The 18,902-nt window shown below is 36.8% G+C and overlaps 1 protein-coding gene across 1 annotated transcript; it reads left to right on the top strand.

Annotated features, from left to right (window-relative positions):
• Window positions 1-6,865: 6,865 nt before the first annotated feature.
• On the top strand, window positions 6,866-7,798 carry LOC142165731 (uncharacterized). Its single transcript, XM_075224093.1, has 2 exons — window positions 6,866-7,248; window positions 7,351-7,798. Exons 1-2 carry the CDS (start codon window positions 6,866-6,868, stop codon window positions 7,796-7,798), a joined length of 831 nt encoding a protein of 276 aa, XP_075080194.1.
• Window positions 7,799-18,902: the final 11,104 nt, after the last annotated feature.

Here is an 18,902-nt window from a genome sequence, read left to right as displayed (position 1 = left end):
TCTGGATTTATTACCATTAACTAAGTTTAACCCCCCATTACATAAAATTAAATAGTTTAACCGAAAGTTTATATTTTTTGGTCAAACAGTTAGACAATGATCTAATGTTTGTAATGACTTATAACAATTTTGATCGTGAATCAAAAGGGTTTTAGACCATGGACGAAAAGGTTCATCGTTTGCAAAAGAAATAAAAAGAGGATCAGGTACTAAACAACTGATACAAAAAGGGGTAGCTTACAAAAATTTTACACAATATAAAGAGGGAAAACGAAAACTTAAAGCCACTCCCAAAAATAATAACTGATAAAATATATATTTATGTATGTTAATGTATAGTATACATATTTTATGCATAGCTATCGAATATAATTATTTTTGATTTGATCGGCGAAATATGTAACTTGCCCATATAAAAATTGTATTTGGCCCAAAAATATATGAAGAGATAAGGAAGTTGGTAATACTTTGATATGAGCCACTCAAATCCTAGCCCAAGAAGTTCGAAATTTGTTGAATCAATTTAGGGGAAAGTGCACGGTTAGCCACTAATAACACATGTATTTATTTTTAAGCCACTGTTTAAAATGTCTTTAGTTTTTAGCTACTGCTTTAATAAACTTTAACTGCCTAGATGAAAATACCCTTCTGCTCATGTCCTTAACTTTTAAACTTAACTTCAGGACTTCAGGACTACATGTCCCTAACTTTTGAACTTGTAACTCTAAGTTCAGGACCTCAGGACTACATGTCCTTAACTTTTGAACTTGGAACTCAAAGTTCAGGATCACCTGTCCTTAATTTCTGTGTTTGTAACTCTAAGTTAAGGATTACTTGTCCTTAATTTTTTAACTTGTAAGTCTAAGTTCAAGATCTATTGTCCTTAACTTTTGAGTGTTAGTCTAAGTTCAGGACCAAGTGTCCTTAACTTTTGAACTTGTAACTGTAACTTTAGGACCTATTGTCCTTAACTTTTGAGCTTGTTAGTATATGTTCAGGACCTATTGTCCTTAACTTTTGAGCTTGTTAGTCTAAGTTTAGGACCTATTGTCCTTAACTTTTGAACTTGTAACTCTAAGTTCAGGACCAAGTGTCCTTAACTTAGAGTTACAAACACAGAAATTAAGAACATGTAATCCTTAATTTAGAGTTACAGGCATAGAAATTAAGGACAGGTAGTCCTGAACTATTATATGTTGATCCTTAATTGCTGCCAAAAACATAAGTTTACAGCAGAGACCATAGTTCATGTAAAAACATGCTTAGATTTTGAACACAAGATGTCTTCAATGAGCAAATAAATGTGGACTTTTTAGTGACGAACCAGTTTGGTATTTCACCACTAAGTTTGTTGTTTGAGAGAGCTAACATAGACAATCTGGATTGGTTCTTAAGGAAGGTGAGATTCTGCAGATTGCATGATCCCAACATTAAACTGTTCAGCTAGGGAGCAAGGAAAGTTCCGATTCACTTATATTTGTGTCAAATGATTAACTGTTATGGGATTTGAGAGAGAGAAGCGAGAGTTTGGGAAGAAAAGTAATGGAAGAAAGCGTAAAAATGTCTTTTCATATTAATTTTAATAGAGTAATGACTATTTTTGCTCAACATTAGAATTGTTGGATAAAAAATAAATACTACCTTAAATAGTGGCTACCTCATGCCATTTTTACACCAATTTAATGCATTGGACCCTTTGAGATACGAGGATCAATAAATATGGACCTAAGCCCATTGATCTTATTATATATCCAGTTACGGATGTTGCTAGACTTCCTTTCGGGGAGAAATTAAAAAATAGCCAGATTTACAAGTGGTCATTCAAAAATAGCTATAGTTGAAAAAGTAATCGAAATTTTGTCACTTTTCAAGCTAAGATAAATTTGAACGAAAATAGTGTTTCAAAATCCGAAAAAATACTCCAGTATAATATACTGGAATTCCAGTATAATATATTGGAACTCCAGTATATTATACTGGAGTTCCAGTATAGTATACAGGTCCAGCATAATATACTGGATATTGGAGCACCAGTGCTCCAATCTCCAGTATATTATAATGGAACTTTCGCGTGTTGGAGTTCCAGCATAATATGATGGAAGTTCATACACAGGTGCACCGATCTCCAGCATATTATGCTGGAACTTTTCATGTTGCAGCAAAATAGTGGCTATTTTTCAATGACTTTGCAAACGTTGGCTATTTTTGAATGACCAGTCCGATAACTGGTTAGCCCCTGCTATTTTTACCTTCCTTTCTGCTTCCGTGGAGTACAGATTTTTTTAGATTTTTACTCGAATTGACAGCTGGATTTACTCTTTACTTTTTCAAGCCAATATATATATAGATTATACGTCAATTTTCGCATCAAGTAGGGATAACACACTCTCTACTAAACATTCTTTCTTTCACGAAGTATCGTTACTTGGAAATATTTAGTTACTAAAGTGCAGTCCTCAGACCCTGAAGTAGTTGTGCCTTAAATTCAGAAGTGACAACCAAGTCGTCATATAATGTACGTACACAATATATTGGAGCTTTCTCATTTACTTGTAAAATATAATGTACTTACACAGTATATCGAAAGAAACTAGACGGATAATTGAGTGAAAATGATAAGTTTTTAGCTGATGTTGATTTGTCTAACTTCATTCAGATTTGGAGGGATGAAGTTTAAGAAATACTACTTTGACAACTTTGGTTTTAAGAAATACCAATTTGGACTGTCCAAGAAACTATAATGGGAATTAACATGGCCAATAATGAAAATTATAAAACTCCGAAGGTACAATTTGACTACCATGTTGTTGACCCTCTAGGTTTCTCATAAGTCATAACTTGGGTGGAAAACGGGCGGGTCAGTTACATATGGGCGAGTCGAAAATGGATAATGAAAAAAATGAATAAATTATTTGACCGACTCATATTTAATACGGATAAAAAATAAGTTAAGCGGCGGATAATACAGATATCCACATTATCCATGGCTTCTTGAATATAATCACTTTGGGAGAATTCCTAATCAACTAAACTTGAGAAACCCCCAATTTGAGGCTTGACAAATGTAAACGTTAAACACATTAGTTATCAATTGGTTATCCATTTTCTAAGTGGACAATATGATTCTTATCCATATTTGACCCATTTTTACAAAGTTTATTATTCAAACTATTTTTTAATAGATAATATGGGTGCATAACTATTTTGTTTTAATCATTTTGCCACCACTAATCATATCACATCCCTTGCTCGAAAAATCAAAAATGAAAAGAAACGAAAAGGAAAAAAAACAACGAAAAGGAAAATCGGCATGACGAGTAATTGGCCACTAAATTATGTTTTCCTTTGTGTGTCTAATTGCAAACTAAGCCAATACACCCTTTCCATGTCGTCACTCTTATGAGCTTATGGCCAACTCAAAGTGACAGGGTGATCTGCACAAATAGGACATTTCGGTGTCACTGTTAATTTTTTCTACTCCGCATGTATTGTTATAGCCCAGTCTGCACACACAGCTGGCCCAACAACCCGGCCCAGTATCACGACCCAAAATCTAACCATGGTCGTAATGCCACCTATCGTGTTACAAGGCAAACGTATTCCCAAAATATTACTACTAATTTGATTATAAGAATTTAATAAAACATTTCCAATAACTTAATTCCTGATAAACTAAACCAAATCTAAATATAAATAATATAAAATACTGAAACGAGTCTCAAACATCGAGGTGTCACTAAGTCATGAGCGTCTAAAACTATAAACTAAAGTATATAAACTTTCTATCCAAAAGAAGAAATGACAAAAGGAGTAACAAGGTCCTACAGACGCTAGCAGCTACCTTGCAGTCTCCAAAGATAGCCGGCTTGAACTCCACGATCGCCGCACTCTAACTCACGTGGATCTGCACATAAAGTGTAGGGTGTAGTATGAGTACAACCGACTCAGTAGTAACAGAAATAACTAAGGAACTGAACAGTAGTGACGAGCTAAGCAAAATAGGCCAATTATTTATTTTCACAGTTTAAAAATAACAGGAATAACAGGTAAATTCCATAAAACCAACAAATGCCACAAAGAAATTTAATAGATAAATGCAACAACAACAAAAGTAAATGCAACCTCACAGCAATGTCACTCAATCACTCATCACTCGCACTCAACTCTCAACACTCAATACACTCAACACTCTGCGCTCACTAGGGGTGTGTATACACTCCGGAGGGGCTCCCAAAGCCAAAATGCTAAGCACGAACAACTCACGTGCTATCATATCAATACCTGAATCTACACGGTCAACTCACGTGCTACGCGGATAACTCACACGCTATGGTATAAATACCTGGACCCGCATGGTCAACTCACGTGCTACGCGGACAACTCACGCGCTATGGTATTAATATCCTCACAATCAGGCCCTCGGCCTTAGTCAATCATGTACCTCACTAGCCTCACCATCCTCAACAAATAAGGGAACACAACCCACATCAAGTATCGCAGCATATTAGCAAATAATGGAGACTGAGGTAAACATGTACAATAATTTCTATGACTGAGTACAAATAATGTGAGCATGAATAAAGCCTAAACATGATCTCTAACATGAAGGCAAACAAGTTCAACAACAAGTAAACACATAACCATAGATATTAGCCATTAGGCCTCACAACCTCACGGGACAGACCAAGTCTTAATCTCTCGTGGTGTACACCCACACGCCTGTCACCTAGCGTGGGTATCACCACCAAACAATCTCATGATATCAATTTCTCCGGGTTTATACCCTCAAAGCCAGAGTTAAAAGTGTTACTTACCCCAACAGTATAAAATCCTACTCAAGAATGCCCTCGTCTCTAGACTCGGTCTCCAAAAGCTTCGAATCTAATCATAATTAGGTTAATATCATCAACATGTGCTAAAGAATCGAATTCCACAATAAAAACTACAAAATATGCCAAAAATCCGAAATCGGCCAAAACCCAGCCCTTGGGAACACATCTCGAATTCAGTCAAAAAATGGCAGAATCAAAACCCTCGTCCTCTCCTGAGTCTAACCATATAAAATTTATCAAAATCGAACTTCGTTTGGTCCCTCAAATCCCTACCTAAAACTCGCCAAAATTCAAGCCTTAACTCCCTCAACTTCACTTTGAAATCATCAATCAAATCCCAAAAATGAAGATGGACTCATGAAATATAACCAAAACCGAGTAGAGAACACTTACCCCAATCTCTATGGTGAAAATCACCTCTAAAATCGTCCAAATCCGAGCTCCCCAACTCAAAATATGACTGAATGAACAAACCCTTATTTTATATATTTTTCTACCAGCTATTCTGCCTCATTTCTCATACCAAACGATCCCGAAACTCACTTTTTATGCTTCCAATAGATTCCTTGTGAAATTTTAGTCAAGTTAGGCTTTTGAATCACTCAATTTGACCTTATAATGAAGGAGATATGTTGGTTTTAATATTTGCAAATAGTGCAGATTTTTAATTACGCCGTCAGTTGCAATTCCGTAATTAATCTGAAAAATCTGGCAACCTAATTCTTAGTAAAATAACCATAAAATCCTCATACGATATCCAAATTTGACGATTCTTTTTACTACGGGTCCGTAATTATGATACGGATCTAATGTTTCAATCAAAAAAGAAATCGGAGCTTGTTTGTTCAATATGATATCATTTATGCTTGAAGAAACGCGTCGAAACATAAGAAAAACGAGCGCAACATAACCCAAACCTATCCGAAACTCACCCTAGGCCCCCGGGAGCTCAACCAATAATAGTCATATATCACTACCCGAACTTAGACGAACCTCCGGAACATCCAAAACAACACCAAAATACCAAATCAACCTTGAATTCAAGCCTAAGAACTTCTAAACTTCCAACGTTTGGCAATTCAAGCCTAATTCTATCACGGACCTCCAAATTATATTTCGGACACACTCCTAAGTCTAAACCACCCTGCAAAGCTAATCGAATCATAAAAATCCAAATCCGAATTCGTTTACTCATAAGTCAACTTCCGGCTAACTTTTCTAACTTAGCTTTCTAACTAAGAGACTAAGTGATCATTTCACTCCAAAATCACTCCGAACCCAAACCTACCAACTCAATAACTCAACACAGCTGAACAACACATAAAAAGATAAAAATGGGGGAAACGAGGCTATAACTCTTAGAACGACTGACCGAGTCATTACACCCAGTTTTTTTTGTACTGAATATTAATGTATTATACATTCTTTCATTTTTTCTCATTTTTTTCCTTGTAAATATAAATACTGCTCGAAGTGAGAAATTAGACTACAAGACAGATATTTTCTAATATTCATTTATATGTTTCTCTCTCGACCCTTCTAGGGTCTACCTCTAATGGATTCATCGTAGCTCGTTGAGCTTCAATTTAATATGGTATCAGAGAGGGGATTCTAATTCCTCGTCACGAGAGCTTCATCTTCAACGGTAAATCGATTGAAGATCTCACTGGAATCGTTCCTTTTGGTTAAAGTTCGAGAACTCGGTGAATCCGCTACTACAGGACGAAAAATTTGGGGCTTTCACTGGAATCTCTTCCTACATCAATTAAGTCGATTGGAAATACTGATTTCATAATGGATTCAAGCGATTTGGGGCTAAGTTCAAGCTAGAGTTTGAGTTCTGCACGAAGACCTTACTTCTTCGGGTTTTGAGAAGAAGGCTGGTAATATTGATCTAATCTACAACTCTGAAGTTTTATACTGATGTGATTTAGGTTATGTAGTTTGGAAATTCATGTATATAACAAATTGCATGTAATCCTTTTGAGCCTATTGTCTATTACTATGTCAATTAGGTTGTGTTAAGAGGTAATATGGGTAGTCATGGAGATAACATCACTTCACCCTCAGTTCCCACTAATGCAGGATTTACTCCTTTTACACTAGATCCCTCTCACCCTTTCTATGTGTACCCGCCAGACAATCCGCGTAGCCAATTATTACCTGTCCCATTCAATGGACATGGTTTTGTACTATGGAAGAGTAGCATGCTTACTTCTCTTTATGCTAAAAACAAATTAGGCATGTTAGATGGGAGAATTGCCCAACTTCTTGCCAACTCTCCCTTTTATTCCTATTGGGAGAGATATAATGACATGGTGAAATCTTGGATCATCAATTCTGTTTCCAGAGGCACAACCACACGTGTCATGTATTTTATAACTGCAAAGGAGGTTTGGACTGACATTAATGAAAGGTTTGGACAATCCAATGGGTCTAAATATCTTTAAATTCAGAGAGAAATCAGTTCAACTGTCCAAGGGTCATCTGATATTGTCACCTAATTCACCAAATTTAGGAGTCTTTGGGATGAATTAAATTCCTCATATATAGGCTCCATATGTTCTTGTGGGGCTCTTCCCAAGTTTATAGAGGATCAACAACTATTCCAATTTCTAAATGGACTAAATAACTCACATTCAACTGTGAAGAGTGTTATCATGCTCATGAATCCCTTACCACCAATAAGCAAAGCTTATTCTCTGTTGCAACAAGATGAGATCCAAAGAGAAACTCAAGCTTCAATTCTAAATTTTCCCAATGAATCTGCATGTTTCTTTGTATCCTCAACCACACCAAATAGAAATTTCAATCAAAGTATCAATTTTAACTCCAAAAAGAACAATTCTGCTTCTTACAAATACTGCAAGAAACCTGGACACACAATGGAGAAATGCTGCAGATTGCATTGTTTTCCTGCAGATTTTGAATTTAGCAAAGGCAAGAAATCAGCCTCCTGTGTCTAGTCTGACATCCCAATCAATCAGTCTATAGTTTCTCCACAACCATCTGCTGAGAATTCTGCTCATGGTTTCATAAAGGAATAGTATCATCACTTGTTGACTTTATTCCAACAAGTCAAGGTGTCTCCTAGTGTTGGTTCTGACAATTTCCATGTTGAGGAATCTGAGTTTGCACATTTTGCAGGTTTGTTCACTGTTTATGCTATAGAATCTACTACTTCTAACATATGTGCATCTTCTTAATTAGGTGTAAACCCTTGGATATTAAACTCAGGGGCAACAAATCACATGACTCCACACAAACAGTTACTTCACAACCTTGTACCTTTACCTAAACTCTTTCTTGTCACTCTACCTAATGAATATAAAGTTAAGGTTTTGTCAACTGGTTCTTTACATCTCAAGCATGACATAACTTTACTTAATGTCCTTCTTGTGCCTTCCTTTCATTTTAACCTAATTTCTATACATCAACTGATATCTCAACTGAATTGTATAGCTATTCTTACCAAATTTACTTGTTCTTTACAGGGCCCTTCTCTGAAGAGGCCACTGGTAATTTGGTAAGGCTGCTGGAAGATTATACTATCTGCATCATGATGCTGACTTGTTTCCATCTCAACATATTTCTTCTTTTCTTTCAAATTTTGTTTCTTGCAATAAGTTTGATTGTCTTCCAATTTCTTTAAATAATCTACCATGTAATCAGACACCTACTATGAATAAAATAAATTTTATTTGGCACCAAAGATTAGGTCATATGCCTTTTCATAGAATGATCTATTTCATTTTTATCTGATAAAATCTTTTCCAAGAAGTCTTTCATATGCTCTATTTCTCCAATGGCTAGACAACAAAGATTACCTTTTTATGACAGTCATATTCATTCTACTGTTCCTTTTCAGTTAGTTCACATTGATGTTTAGGGACCCTACAATACTAGGACATACAATGGTTTTAGATACTTCTGAACTTTAGTTGATGACTATAGCAGAGCTACTTGGACTCATCTTTTATCTTGTAAAGGCAATGCCCTTTCTGTACTAAGCATTCACCTCTATGGTCAAAACACACTTTCAATCCTCAGTCCAAACTTTCAGGTCTGATAATGTCGATAAGCTTGGCATCAGTTTTGAAACTGCTTCTTTCTTTAGCAGCCAGGGTATTCTGCACTAAACTACTATTTCACATACACCACAACAAAATAGAGTTGTGGAAAGAAAGCATAAACATTTGCTGGAAGTTTCTAGAGCCCTCCTTTTTTAATCTAAATTTCCTCTCAAATTCTGGGGCGACTATGTCCTAACTGCTACCTACTTGATAAATAGAATGCATTTAACTGTCTTAAACAACATTTCCCCTTATGAAGAACTGCATGGACGTCCACCTTGCTATATTTATTTGAAGTCTTTTGGTTGTTTATGCTTTGTAACTTTTCCCAAGTTTGGAAGGGACAAGTTTCAATCTAGAGCTATACATAGTCTTTTCTTAGGATAACCCTATGGCAAAAAGGGTTACAAACTCATGAACCTTTGCAACTCTTATGTCTTTTATTCTAGGGATGTGGTATTCCATGAACACATCTTCTCTTATGCTTCAGCAACATCTTCTACCACTCCTGCCTCCACTTTTCCACCTTTCGTGGATATTGATTGTCACAACCCCGGTTCGCCCTCCGTGAACCATCATGATGGCACCTAGTCCTTTACGACTAGGTAAGCCTAAATTGCAGAAGATAAACCAAGTGCGAAATAAAAAAAATTTAAAACAGAATGAAGAACGATAAAACAGTGTTTAAAAATGCTGCTCGGCATACACAATAGTTAACTCTCAAACCAATACATACTTCCAAGACCCGGAAACCCATGAATCACAAGTTAAGGATCACTACACAGTCTAACTCTAGAATATCTAACAAGGAAAAGAAATACAGAAGGGCAAATGTTTAAAGCTAGAATAGAAAGGGACTCCTCGGTCTGTGAATGCGGCAGATATACCTCGAAGTTGCTGGAGCAGTCGCCTCGCCTCAAGGGTGATAGGACAGAGTCACAGTAACTGGATCTGCACATGAAAAACATGCGCAGAAGGGACATGAGTACACCACAGCGGTATTCAGTAAGTGCCAAGCCTAACCTCGGTCGGGTAGTGACGAGGAAGGTCAGGGCCTTACTAAGGTTAAATAAAATATAAAGATCAATAGTATAGAACAAAATAGTATAAATAAGTACAGCAGTAAAATAACACAAGATGTACAGGACAACAACAACTATACAGAAGCAAGGTAAACACGGAAAGAAATATAGCTCAGCATTAATTATAACAATTGGGGATCTCCAAGGATACCGTCCTGTAGTCCTATATGTACATATCCAATGGATCTCCCGAGATCTCGTCCTGTAGTCCAACTCATAGTGCGCGGGGATCTATCAGAATCTCGTTCCATAGTCCCAAATGTAAATACCTAGTACTGGGGGAATCTACCGGTTGCATTCCCGTAGTTCCATATAACAGTGCAGGGGGATCTACCGGAATCCCACATCCGTAGTCCCAAAATAAACAGACAAAGGGGAGCTACCGGAATCCCACATCCGTAGTCCCAAAATTAAATACACAGCAACAATAGGAAAATATACAGAAATGGCAAAATTTCATATTAAGGCAACAAGTGATTCTAGCCTAGCATGGTGCACAGAATTCAGGTGAGGTAGGTTGAGCAAATAAAGCAATTAAGTCACATAGACATGCTTTCTTAAGCTAACAACAGGCTTAATAGTGCAAGTAATAAAAACAGGAAAGGAAACATACTAGTGATTACTTAATGAATATTGTATTTCTAACAATTAGCATCAATACGCACTCGTCACCTCACGTGCAAGGCATTTCAATTACCAATTATACCAAATCCTAAGGGGGAGGTCCCCCACACAAGGTTAGACAAGCCACTTACCTCGAACCGGCTCAAAATCAACCCGAGACCACGTTCTTGCCACGAGTACTTGACTCCAAATGGCCCAGATCTATTCAATTCGATTTCATATTGTAAATAATACTTCAAGTAACTAATTCTACAATTAAATTCTAAGCTAATACGCGAATTAGGTAAAATGACCAAAACACCCTTGGGCCCACATCTCGGAATTGGGTAAAATTTATATTTTCATAATTCTGATACTCTCACGAGTCTAACCATACCAAAATTATCCAAATCCAATGTCAAATCCCCAATCAAAACTTAAATTTTTAGTCTAAGAACTCTTCCCCAAATTTTCATACAAATTCCGAAATTTAATGAAGAATTCATGTTTAGATTAGTGGGTTACAAGCAAAAAGGAGTTAATAATCATTACCCAATTGATATCTCTGAAAATCGCTTAAATCCAAGCTCCCAAGCTTAAGTTTTGATAAAAATGGTTAAACCCTCGATTTTGAAATTTTATATTCTGCCCAGGTATTTCCTTCTTTACGAACGCGAGGCTACGGTCGCGAATGCAATGCACTAAGTTACAATGGCCAGTCTCCCTCTTCACAACAGAGATGCCTGAGCCGCGAACGCGATGATCATTTCTCTTCTCCTACGCGAACACGAGACTGCCTTCGCAAACGCGTAGGCACAAAGTCCCACAGCCTCGCAAACGCGTAAGATACTTCGCGAACGCAAAGCGTTAATTCCTCACCAGCCCCAGCTCCTCTTCGCGAACGCGAGACCCCACTCGCGAATGCGAAGAAGGAAACCAGAACTGACTGCTGCAATATTTTTCTGCAATTCTCTATGTCCAAAAATGACCCGTTGAGCATCCGAAACACACCCGAGGCCCCTGGGATCTCAACCAAACCTGCCAACCAATCCTAAAACATCATTCAAATTTGTTCCAACCTTCGGAACGCTCAAAACAACATCAAAACACCTATTTTCATCGGATTCAAGCCTAAGAATTCAAAAAACTTTAAAAATACTCTTTCGATCAAAAAGTCTATATCAAACCTCGTCCGAATGACCTGAAATTTTGCACACACGTCATATTAAACACTACGAAGATACTCCAACTTTCGGAATTCCATTCCGACCCTCAGATCAAAATCTCACTATCGAACATGAAACTTCAAAATTTAACTTTCGGAATTTCAAGACTAAATTAGCTACAGACCTCCAAAATACAATCCGAACACGCCCCTAAGCCTAAATTCACCCAACGGAACTAACGGAACCATCAGATTTCCATTCCAAGGCCGTTTCACACTGTTCCGACTACGGTCAACTTTCCAACACTTAAGCTCTCATTTAGAGTCTAAGTGTCTGTAAACTCTCCGAAACTCAAAACCGAACATCTCGGCAAATCAAAATAGCAGAAATAAACTTGGGAAAACAGTTAATGGGGGATCGGGGCGTAAATTCGTAAGACGACCGGCCGGGTCGTCATATCCTCCTACACTTAAACATTCATTCGTCCTCGAACAAGCATAAAGATATGCTTGAAGTAGTGAAAAGATGAGGGTAACAGCTGCGCATATCCTGCTCGGTCACCCAGGTCGCCTCCTCGACTGGCTGGCCCTGCCACTAAACCTTTACTGATGCAATATTCTTTGACCTCAGCTTTCTAACTTGCTTGTCCAATATTGCCACTGGCTCCTCAACATAGGATAGATTTTTGTCCAATTGTGCTGAACTAAAATCCAACACGTGCAATGGATCACCGTGATACCTCTAGAGCATTGAAACATGAAATACCAGATGAACTCCTGCCAGGCTAGGAGGTAAGGCAAGCTCATAAGCAACCTCCCCAACACGCCTCAATATCTCAAAAGGACCAGTAAACCTCGGACTCAACTTTCCCTTCTTCTCAAATCTCATAACGCCCCTCATATGCGAAACCCGAAGCAGAATCCGCTCTCTAACCATATAGGAAACATCACGAACCTTACGGTCCGCGTAACTCTTCTGTCTGGACTAGGCTATATGGAGTCTATCCTGAATCACCTTAATCTTCTCTAAAGCATCCTGAACCAAGTCTGTGCCCAATAATCTAGCCTCACCCGACTCAAACCAACCCACCGGGGATCTACACCTCCTACCATATAAAGCCTCATACGATGCCATCTGAACTGGACTGATAGCTGTTGTTGTAAGCAAACTCTGCAATGGCAAGAACTGATCCCAAGACCCTCCAAACTCGATCACACATGCACGGAGCATATCCTCAAGAATCTGAATAGTGCGCTCGGACTGTCCGTCCGTCTGAAGGTGAAATGATGTACTCAACTCCACTCGAGTACCCAACTCATGTTGAACGGCCCTCCAGAACCGTAATGTGATCTGAGTATCTCTATCTGAAATGATGGACACTGGAATACCATGCAGACAAATAATCTCCCAAATATAAATATTCGCCAACCGCTCTGAAGAATAAGTAGTACACATAAGAATGAAATGAGCGAACTTTATCAGCGATCCACAATCACCCAAATAGTATCGAACTTCCTCAAAGTTCGTGGGAGACTGACTACAAAGTCCATGGTGATCCGCTCCCACTTACACTCTGGAATCTCTATCTACTGAAGCAACCCACCCGGTCTCTGGTGCTCATACTTCACCTGCTGACAGTTGAGGCACCGAGCTACAAATCCAACTATATCTTTCTTCATCTGTCTCCACCAGTAGTGCTGCCTCAAATCTCGATACATCTTCATGGCACCCGGATGAATGGAATACCACGAGCTGTGGGCCTCCTCTAGAATCAACTCTCGAAGCCCATCAACATTAGGGTACACAAATCCGACCTTGCATCCTCGATACCCCATCATCACCAATAGTCACATATCTAGCATCACCGTGTTGAACCTTATACTTGAGGACAAGCAAATGAGGGTCACCATACTGGCGCTCCTTGATAGGATCAAATAAAGAGGACCGCAAAACCATGCAAGCTAGAACCTGACTTGTCTCCGAAAGATCCAATCTCACAAACTGGCTGGCTAAGGCCTGAATATCCATCGCCATAGGCCTCTCCAATGCTAGTAAATATTCCAAACTCCCCAAACTCTCTGCCCGGTGACTCAAAGCATCGGCCACCACATTGGCCTTGCCCGGGTGATACAAAATAGTGATGTCATAGTCCTTCAGCAACTCTAACCACCTCCTCTAGCGCAGATTTAGATCCTTTTGCTTGAACAAGTGATGTAAGCTCTGATGGTCAGTATAAATCTCATAGGGAACCCCGTATAAATAATGGCGCCAAATCTTCAGGGCGTGAACAATGGCATCTAACTCAAGGTCATGAACATGGTAATTCTTCTCATATATCTTCAACTGTCTAGACGCGTAGGCAATCACCCTAACGTCCTACATCAACACCGCTCTGAGGCCAATCCTCGAGGCATCACAATAGACCATATAAGACCCCGAACCTATAGGCAATATCAAAACTGGGGTTGTAGTCAAAACTATCTTGAGCTTTTGAAAGCTCGCCTCACACTCCTCTATCTACTGGTATGGAGCACCCTTCTAGGTCAACCTAGTCATAGGGGCTGCAATCGATGAAAACCCCTCTACAAAACGATGGTAGTAACCTTCCAAGCCAAGGAAACTGCGGATCTCTGTAGCTAAGGATGGGGTTGGCCAACTTTGCATGGCCTCTATCTTCTTCAGATCCACCTGAATACCCTCACTCGATACCACGTGGCCTAAGAATGCCACTAAATCCAACCAAAACTCACATTTCGAGAACTTAGCATATAACTTCTTCTCTCTTAGAGCCTGAAGCACAGTCCTCAGGTGCTACTCATGATCTTCCTGACTTCGGGAATACACCAGAATATCATCAATAAGACAATGACGAACGAGTCAAGATACGACCGGAACACACTGTGCATCAAATGTATAAAGGTTGTTGGGGCATTGGTCAGCCCAAATGACATAACAAGGAACTCGTAATGACTATACCGAGTCCTGAAAGCAGTATTCAGGATATCTGGCTCTCGAATCTTCAACTGATGGTAACCTGAGTGCAAGTCAATCTTAGAAAACACACGTGCGCCCTAAAGCTGGTCAAACAGATCATCAATACGAGGCAAAGGATAACTATTCTTAACTGTCACTTTGCTCAACTGGCGATAATCAATACACATACGCATAGAACTATCCTTTTTCTTCAAAAACAAGATAGGAACACCCCATGGTGATACACTGGGCTGAATAAAATCCTTATCAAGCAATTCCTGTAACTGATCCTTCAACTCCTTCAACTCAGGAGAAGCCATATGACGAGTGTCTGGCGTGTGTATAAATTAAACTTGTATTCTGTCAAATTATAGTATAGAAAGATGTCGAACCCACAGAGATTGGTTTATCTATTCTACAGACGTTTCTTGTTTTAATTACTATTTGAGAAAATCAGAAAGAGTTGAGTTGTAAATTCACTAACTAAAAATGCATAAATAGAGCAGTACAATTTTTTTTTTATTTTTCACAAATATAATAAAAGGTGTTGGGATTTTGACTTTACTTAATATTTCTATTATATAGTAGAATTATTATTCTTTAATTTCTATTTCTCAAAAATGTATAAATGCCTCTCACGATTACAAATATATATTATTACTTAAGTTAAATAATTAATTGCACTCCTCTCGGTTATACAAATTAATCTTCAAACTAGTAATATTAAAGAACCAGAAATATATGATTGAACTAAAACACACTCTTGTTAGTAAGCCCCTTTCGGCTACCCTGCATGTTATAACTAATAATTACACTATTCGCCTCTCTCGATTACAAATAAGTGTAAAATTAATTATAACATAAAAGAGATAGATGTTACTGAATAAATATTAATATTTATCAATACTACACTTAACTATATTATTTCTTCCGCCTCTCTCGATTACAGAAGTAATAAACAGTTAATATGTAGTACAAGATAGATAGATGTTAATAAATTAAATAACGTCTAACTGTAAAAGCAAATAAAAGTTAAATAAATTCTAGCTCAAGCATGTGAATTTGAGGAATAATATCTACTATTATATAGAAATATTAAGATTCGTCTTTCTCCCAACACAAGAAAAGTTACTCCATACTAGAATTAGTACTAACTTGTCCATTAAATAAGAAAATAGAAAGAAATATTCAAGAATAATAATTCCCCCTATTTAATTAAAAGCAGGAACTAGAGTAATTTCCTATACTGAAATTTATTTAGAAACAACAACGAAACCACTATTTTGATTTAAAAGAAAAAATAACTCGATACTAGTGAAAGAAATAAAGTAGAGAAGCTTATTAAGAATTGGGATGTACACTTCTAGCTCTAAGCTTTCTCTCTACTGTCATTCCTCTGATCGGGCAACATCTCTTTATATAAGAAAGTTTCATGATGACTTCTCGATTTGGTGCTAGATTTCCAAGGCAAATTTAGATTTTGCATTTGCAGATATGAGATTTCGTCATTCTAAGTTTAGATTTTGTTGATTTCATCATGGCAAATCTAGATTTTGCATTTGCAGATATGAGAATTTGAATTCTCGATTTGGTGCTAGATTTCAATGGCAAATCTAGATTTTGATATTGGAGAGGTGAGAATTCTGCAATTCTAAGTTTAGATTTCATCGATTTCATCATGGCAAATCGAGACTTCGTGCATTGTCACGGTAGTAATGAATCATAGCTCGATCTTACACTTCTTTGTTGTATTTTTTTCATGTTGCGCACAATAATTCTGCTATAATTATTCCTGCAAAATAAAGTTAAGAATATGGAGGAAACATGATAATTAATATGTTTTTATGAGAGAATTTATGTGGTTAACATTTGGTAAAATGCACTTATCAAATTTTCCCATACTTAAACTTTTAATCGACCTCGAGAAAAGAAAATAAATGAACATTGTAACTAAACACTTACTTGAAATCATGAGAGGTTTTGACATAGAAGAATTGACTAAGACCAATCCACGAGTTCAAACAACTTTTAGATGTACTCATGTTCACCTATTAAGAACTGAAATCATAATATTTTCTAATCCCAAGTGTGTCTCACCGAATGAAGAAAGATGCTCATATATCACATAATATATAGATATAAGATCAAAGAAGGGCATAGATAAAAAATGCGCTCACTCTCAACAAGAAGTACCTCAAGCTACTGAAAATAACCATAAGCTTGACTATCACGTGGTTCTCCACTAATATAGGAGTGTACTGAGTTATATATATATATATATATATATATATATATATATATATATATATATATATATATATATATTATGGATCGCCAACTTTTCTTTGTTGCTATTTTTGTTTTTTGAAATTCGGAAGCAACTATTTTTATTATTTTTTAAAAAAAACAACATCTCAAAAGATCAACAACCTCAAATAATTATTCCTTCACCAATTATTTTTGCAATTACACCTCACGCCCAGATTTTTACATTCAACTCAACTCTTAAAGTGCCCAAAAAGGAATTGGGTGAACAAAGAGCAAGTCATAATAACAAACAGGTTAAGGGTTAAAGCTTGGCGACAAACAAAATAAGAGATAATTTATTTAGGCTCAAGTGAGCTAACTAGGGATAAAAATCATTAAGGTAGGTCAATATAGGCTATGGCTCAACAAAGAAGGCCTACGTTCATTTCTTTACTCAAAGATCGCCTCAATCTACATTCAAGGCAAGTTCTAGATTTCCAGATAAGCTGGAGAACTAGACAATAGAGCTTACCGCACAATACACTTGGGCCAATGAAAACTATGATATCAATCACAAAATAAGTAAGCATGAGCTTAGAAAAGTGATCATAAAACCCGTGAATGACACTTAATAAAATTCGTCTTTTCTAAGTGACATGCTTTTCAAGTCAAATCAAGTTTTAAAAAGTCCTAAAAAATGTTCAGTTCAAAATATTACGACCATGGCAAAGAACTGAACAAGAAATCCATAGAAGTACATGAAATAAGTTGCCTTAAGAATAAGGCAACTCAATTTTTTTTTAATTTATAATTTTACTAAAAATGCATTTTTCAGTTGTAAAATATACTCTCTTTTTTAATATTTAACCGAAATAAAACTTAAAAGAAATACATATATAACTAACATATTCCTCTGCCCCCTAGCTTAAATAATGTCATGTCCTTACGACAAATAAATTAAAAGTAAAAGGAGATAAAGGAGCTTCCCTGATTTTTTTCGATTCTGGCCTTATTTCCTTTTTCTTGGCTACTCAAGGTTTCTCTCATATAACAAAGATAAGATTATGGCAAAGAAAATATTCTTTTTCATGATAGGAGAAAACTTTCATTGTTGAAATCATGGGAGTGCTTCTTTATTATGGTAAAATATATATTAATACATATTATATACGCACATATATATAATATAATATAAACATGCAATTATTATTATTTTTTACTTTTTTTTAAGAAAAAAAACTAATTTTATTATTTTAGTATATATATATATATATATATACTAAAAGAAAATATTATATGTTACTACTAATAATTACTTAAACGATTAAAGAGAGGGGAAGAAAATAGTTCTGAGTTTAACGTCGCCAGCTCGACATATCTTAAAATTAGGCAAAAAGTATTGTTGAAGCCTATTTGTCGAAGAATCTGCTAATATAAGGCTTCAAACGATGACCGTCTACTTTGAATTTGTCTCCCCCATCTGCATGTTGTATTTCAATGGCACCATATGGGGTAATCTCTGTTACTGTGTATGGTCCTGTCCAATGTGACTTAAACTTTCCTGGAAATAATCTCAATCGGCTGTTGTACAACAGAACATGATCTCTAACTTTAAAATCTTTATGGCGGATGAGCTTATCATGCCATTTTTTTGTCTTTTCCTTGTACAGTTTAGCATTTTCATATGCTGCAAGCCTGAACTCTTCCAACTCATCAAGTTGCAATAGACGATTTTTACCTACATTAGGCAAGTTTAGATTTAACAATTGTATATCCCAATATGCTTTATGTTCTAATTCCACAGGTAAATGACAAGTTTTCCCAAAAACTAGTCTATAAGGAGATGTGCCTATGGGAGTTTTATAAGCAGTTCAGTACGCCCATAAAGCATCATCCAATTTTAAAGGCCAATTTTTTCGGGAAAAA

This window comes from Nicotiana tabacum, chromosome 11 (genome assembly GCF_000715075.1).
Source record: "Nicotiana tabacum cultivar K326 chromosome 11, ASM71507v2, whole genome shotgun sequence".
Lineage (NCBI taxonomy): Eukaryota > Viridiplantae > Streptophyta > Magnoliopsida > Solanales > Solanaceae > Nicotiana > Nicotiana tabacum.
Note: the sequence above shows the minus strand (reverse complement) of the source record. Positions and strands in the feature narration are given on the sequence as shown.

What these genes read in the sequence shown, in the direction of transcription:
- LOC142165731 (XM_075224093.1), top strand. Translation starts at nt 6,866, where the DNA reads ATGGGTAGTCATGGAGATAACATCACTTCACCCTCAGTTCCCACTAAT. An exon ending in TGGACTGACATTAATGAAAG is followed by an intron (nt 7,249 to 7,350) that starts GTTTGGACAATC and finishes CACCAAATTTAG; the next exon opens with GAGTCTTTGGGATGAATTAA.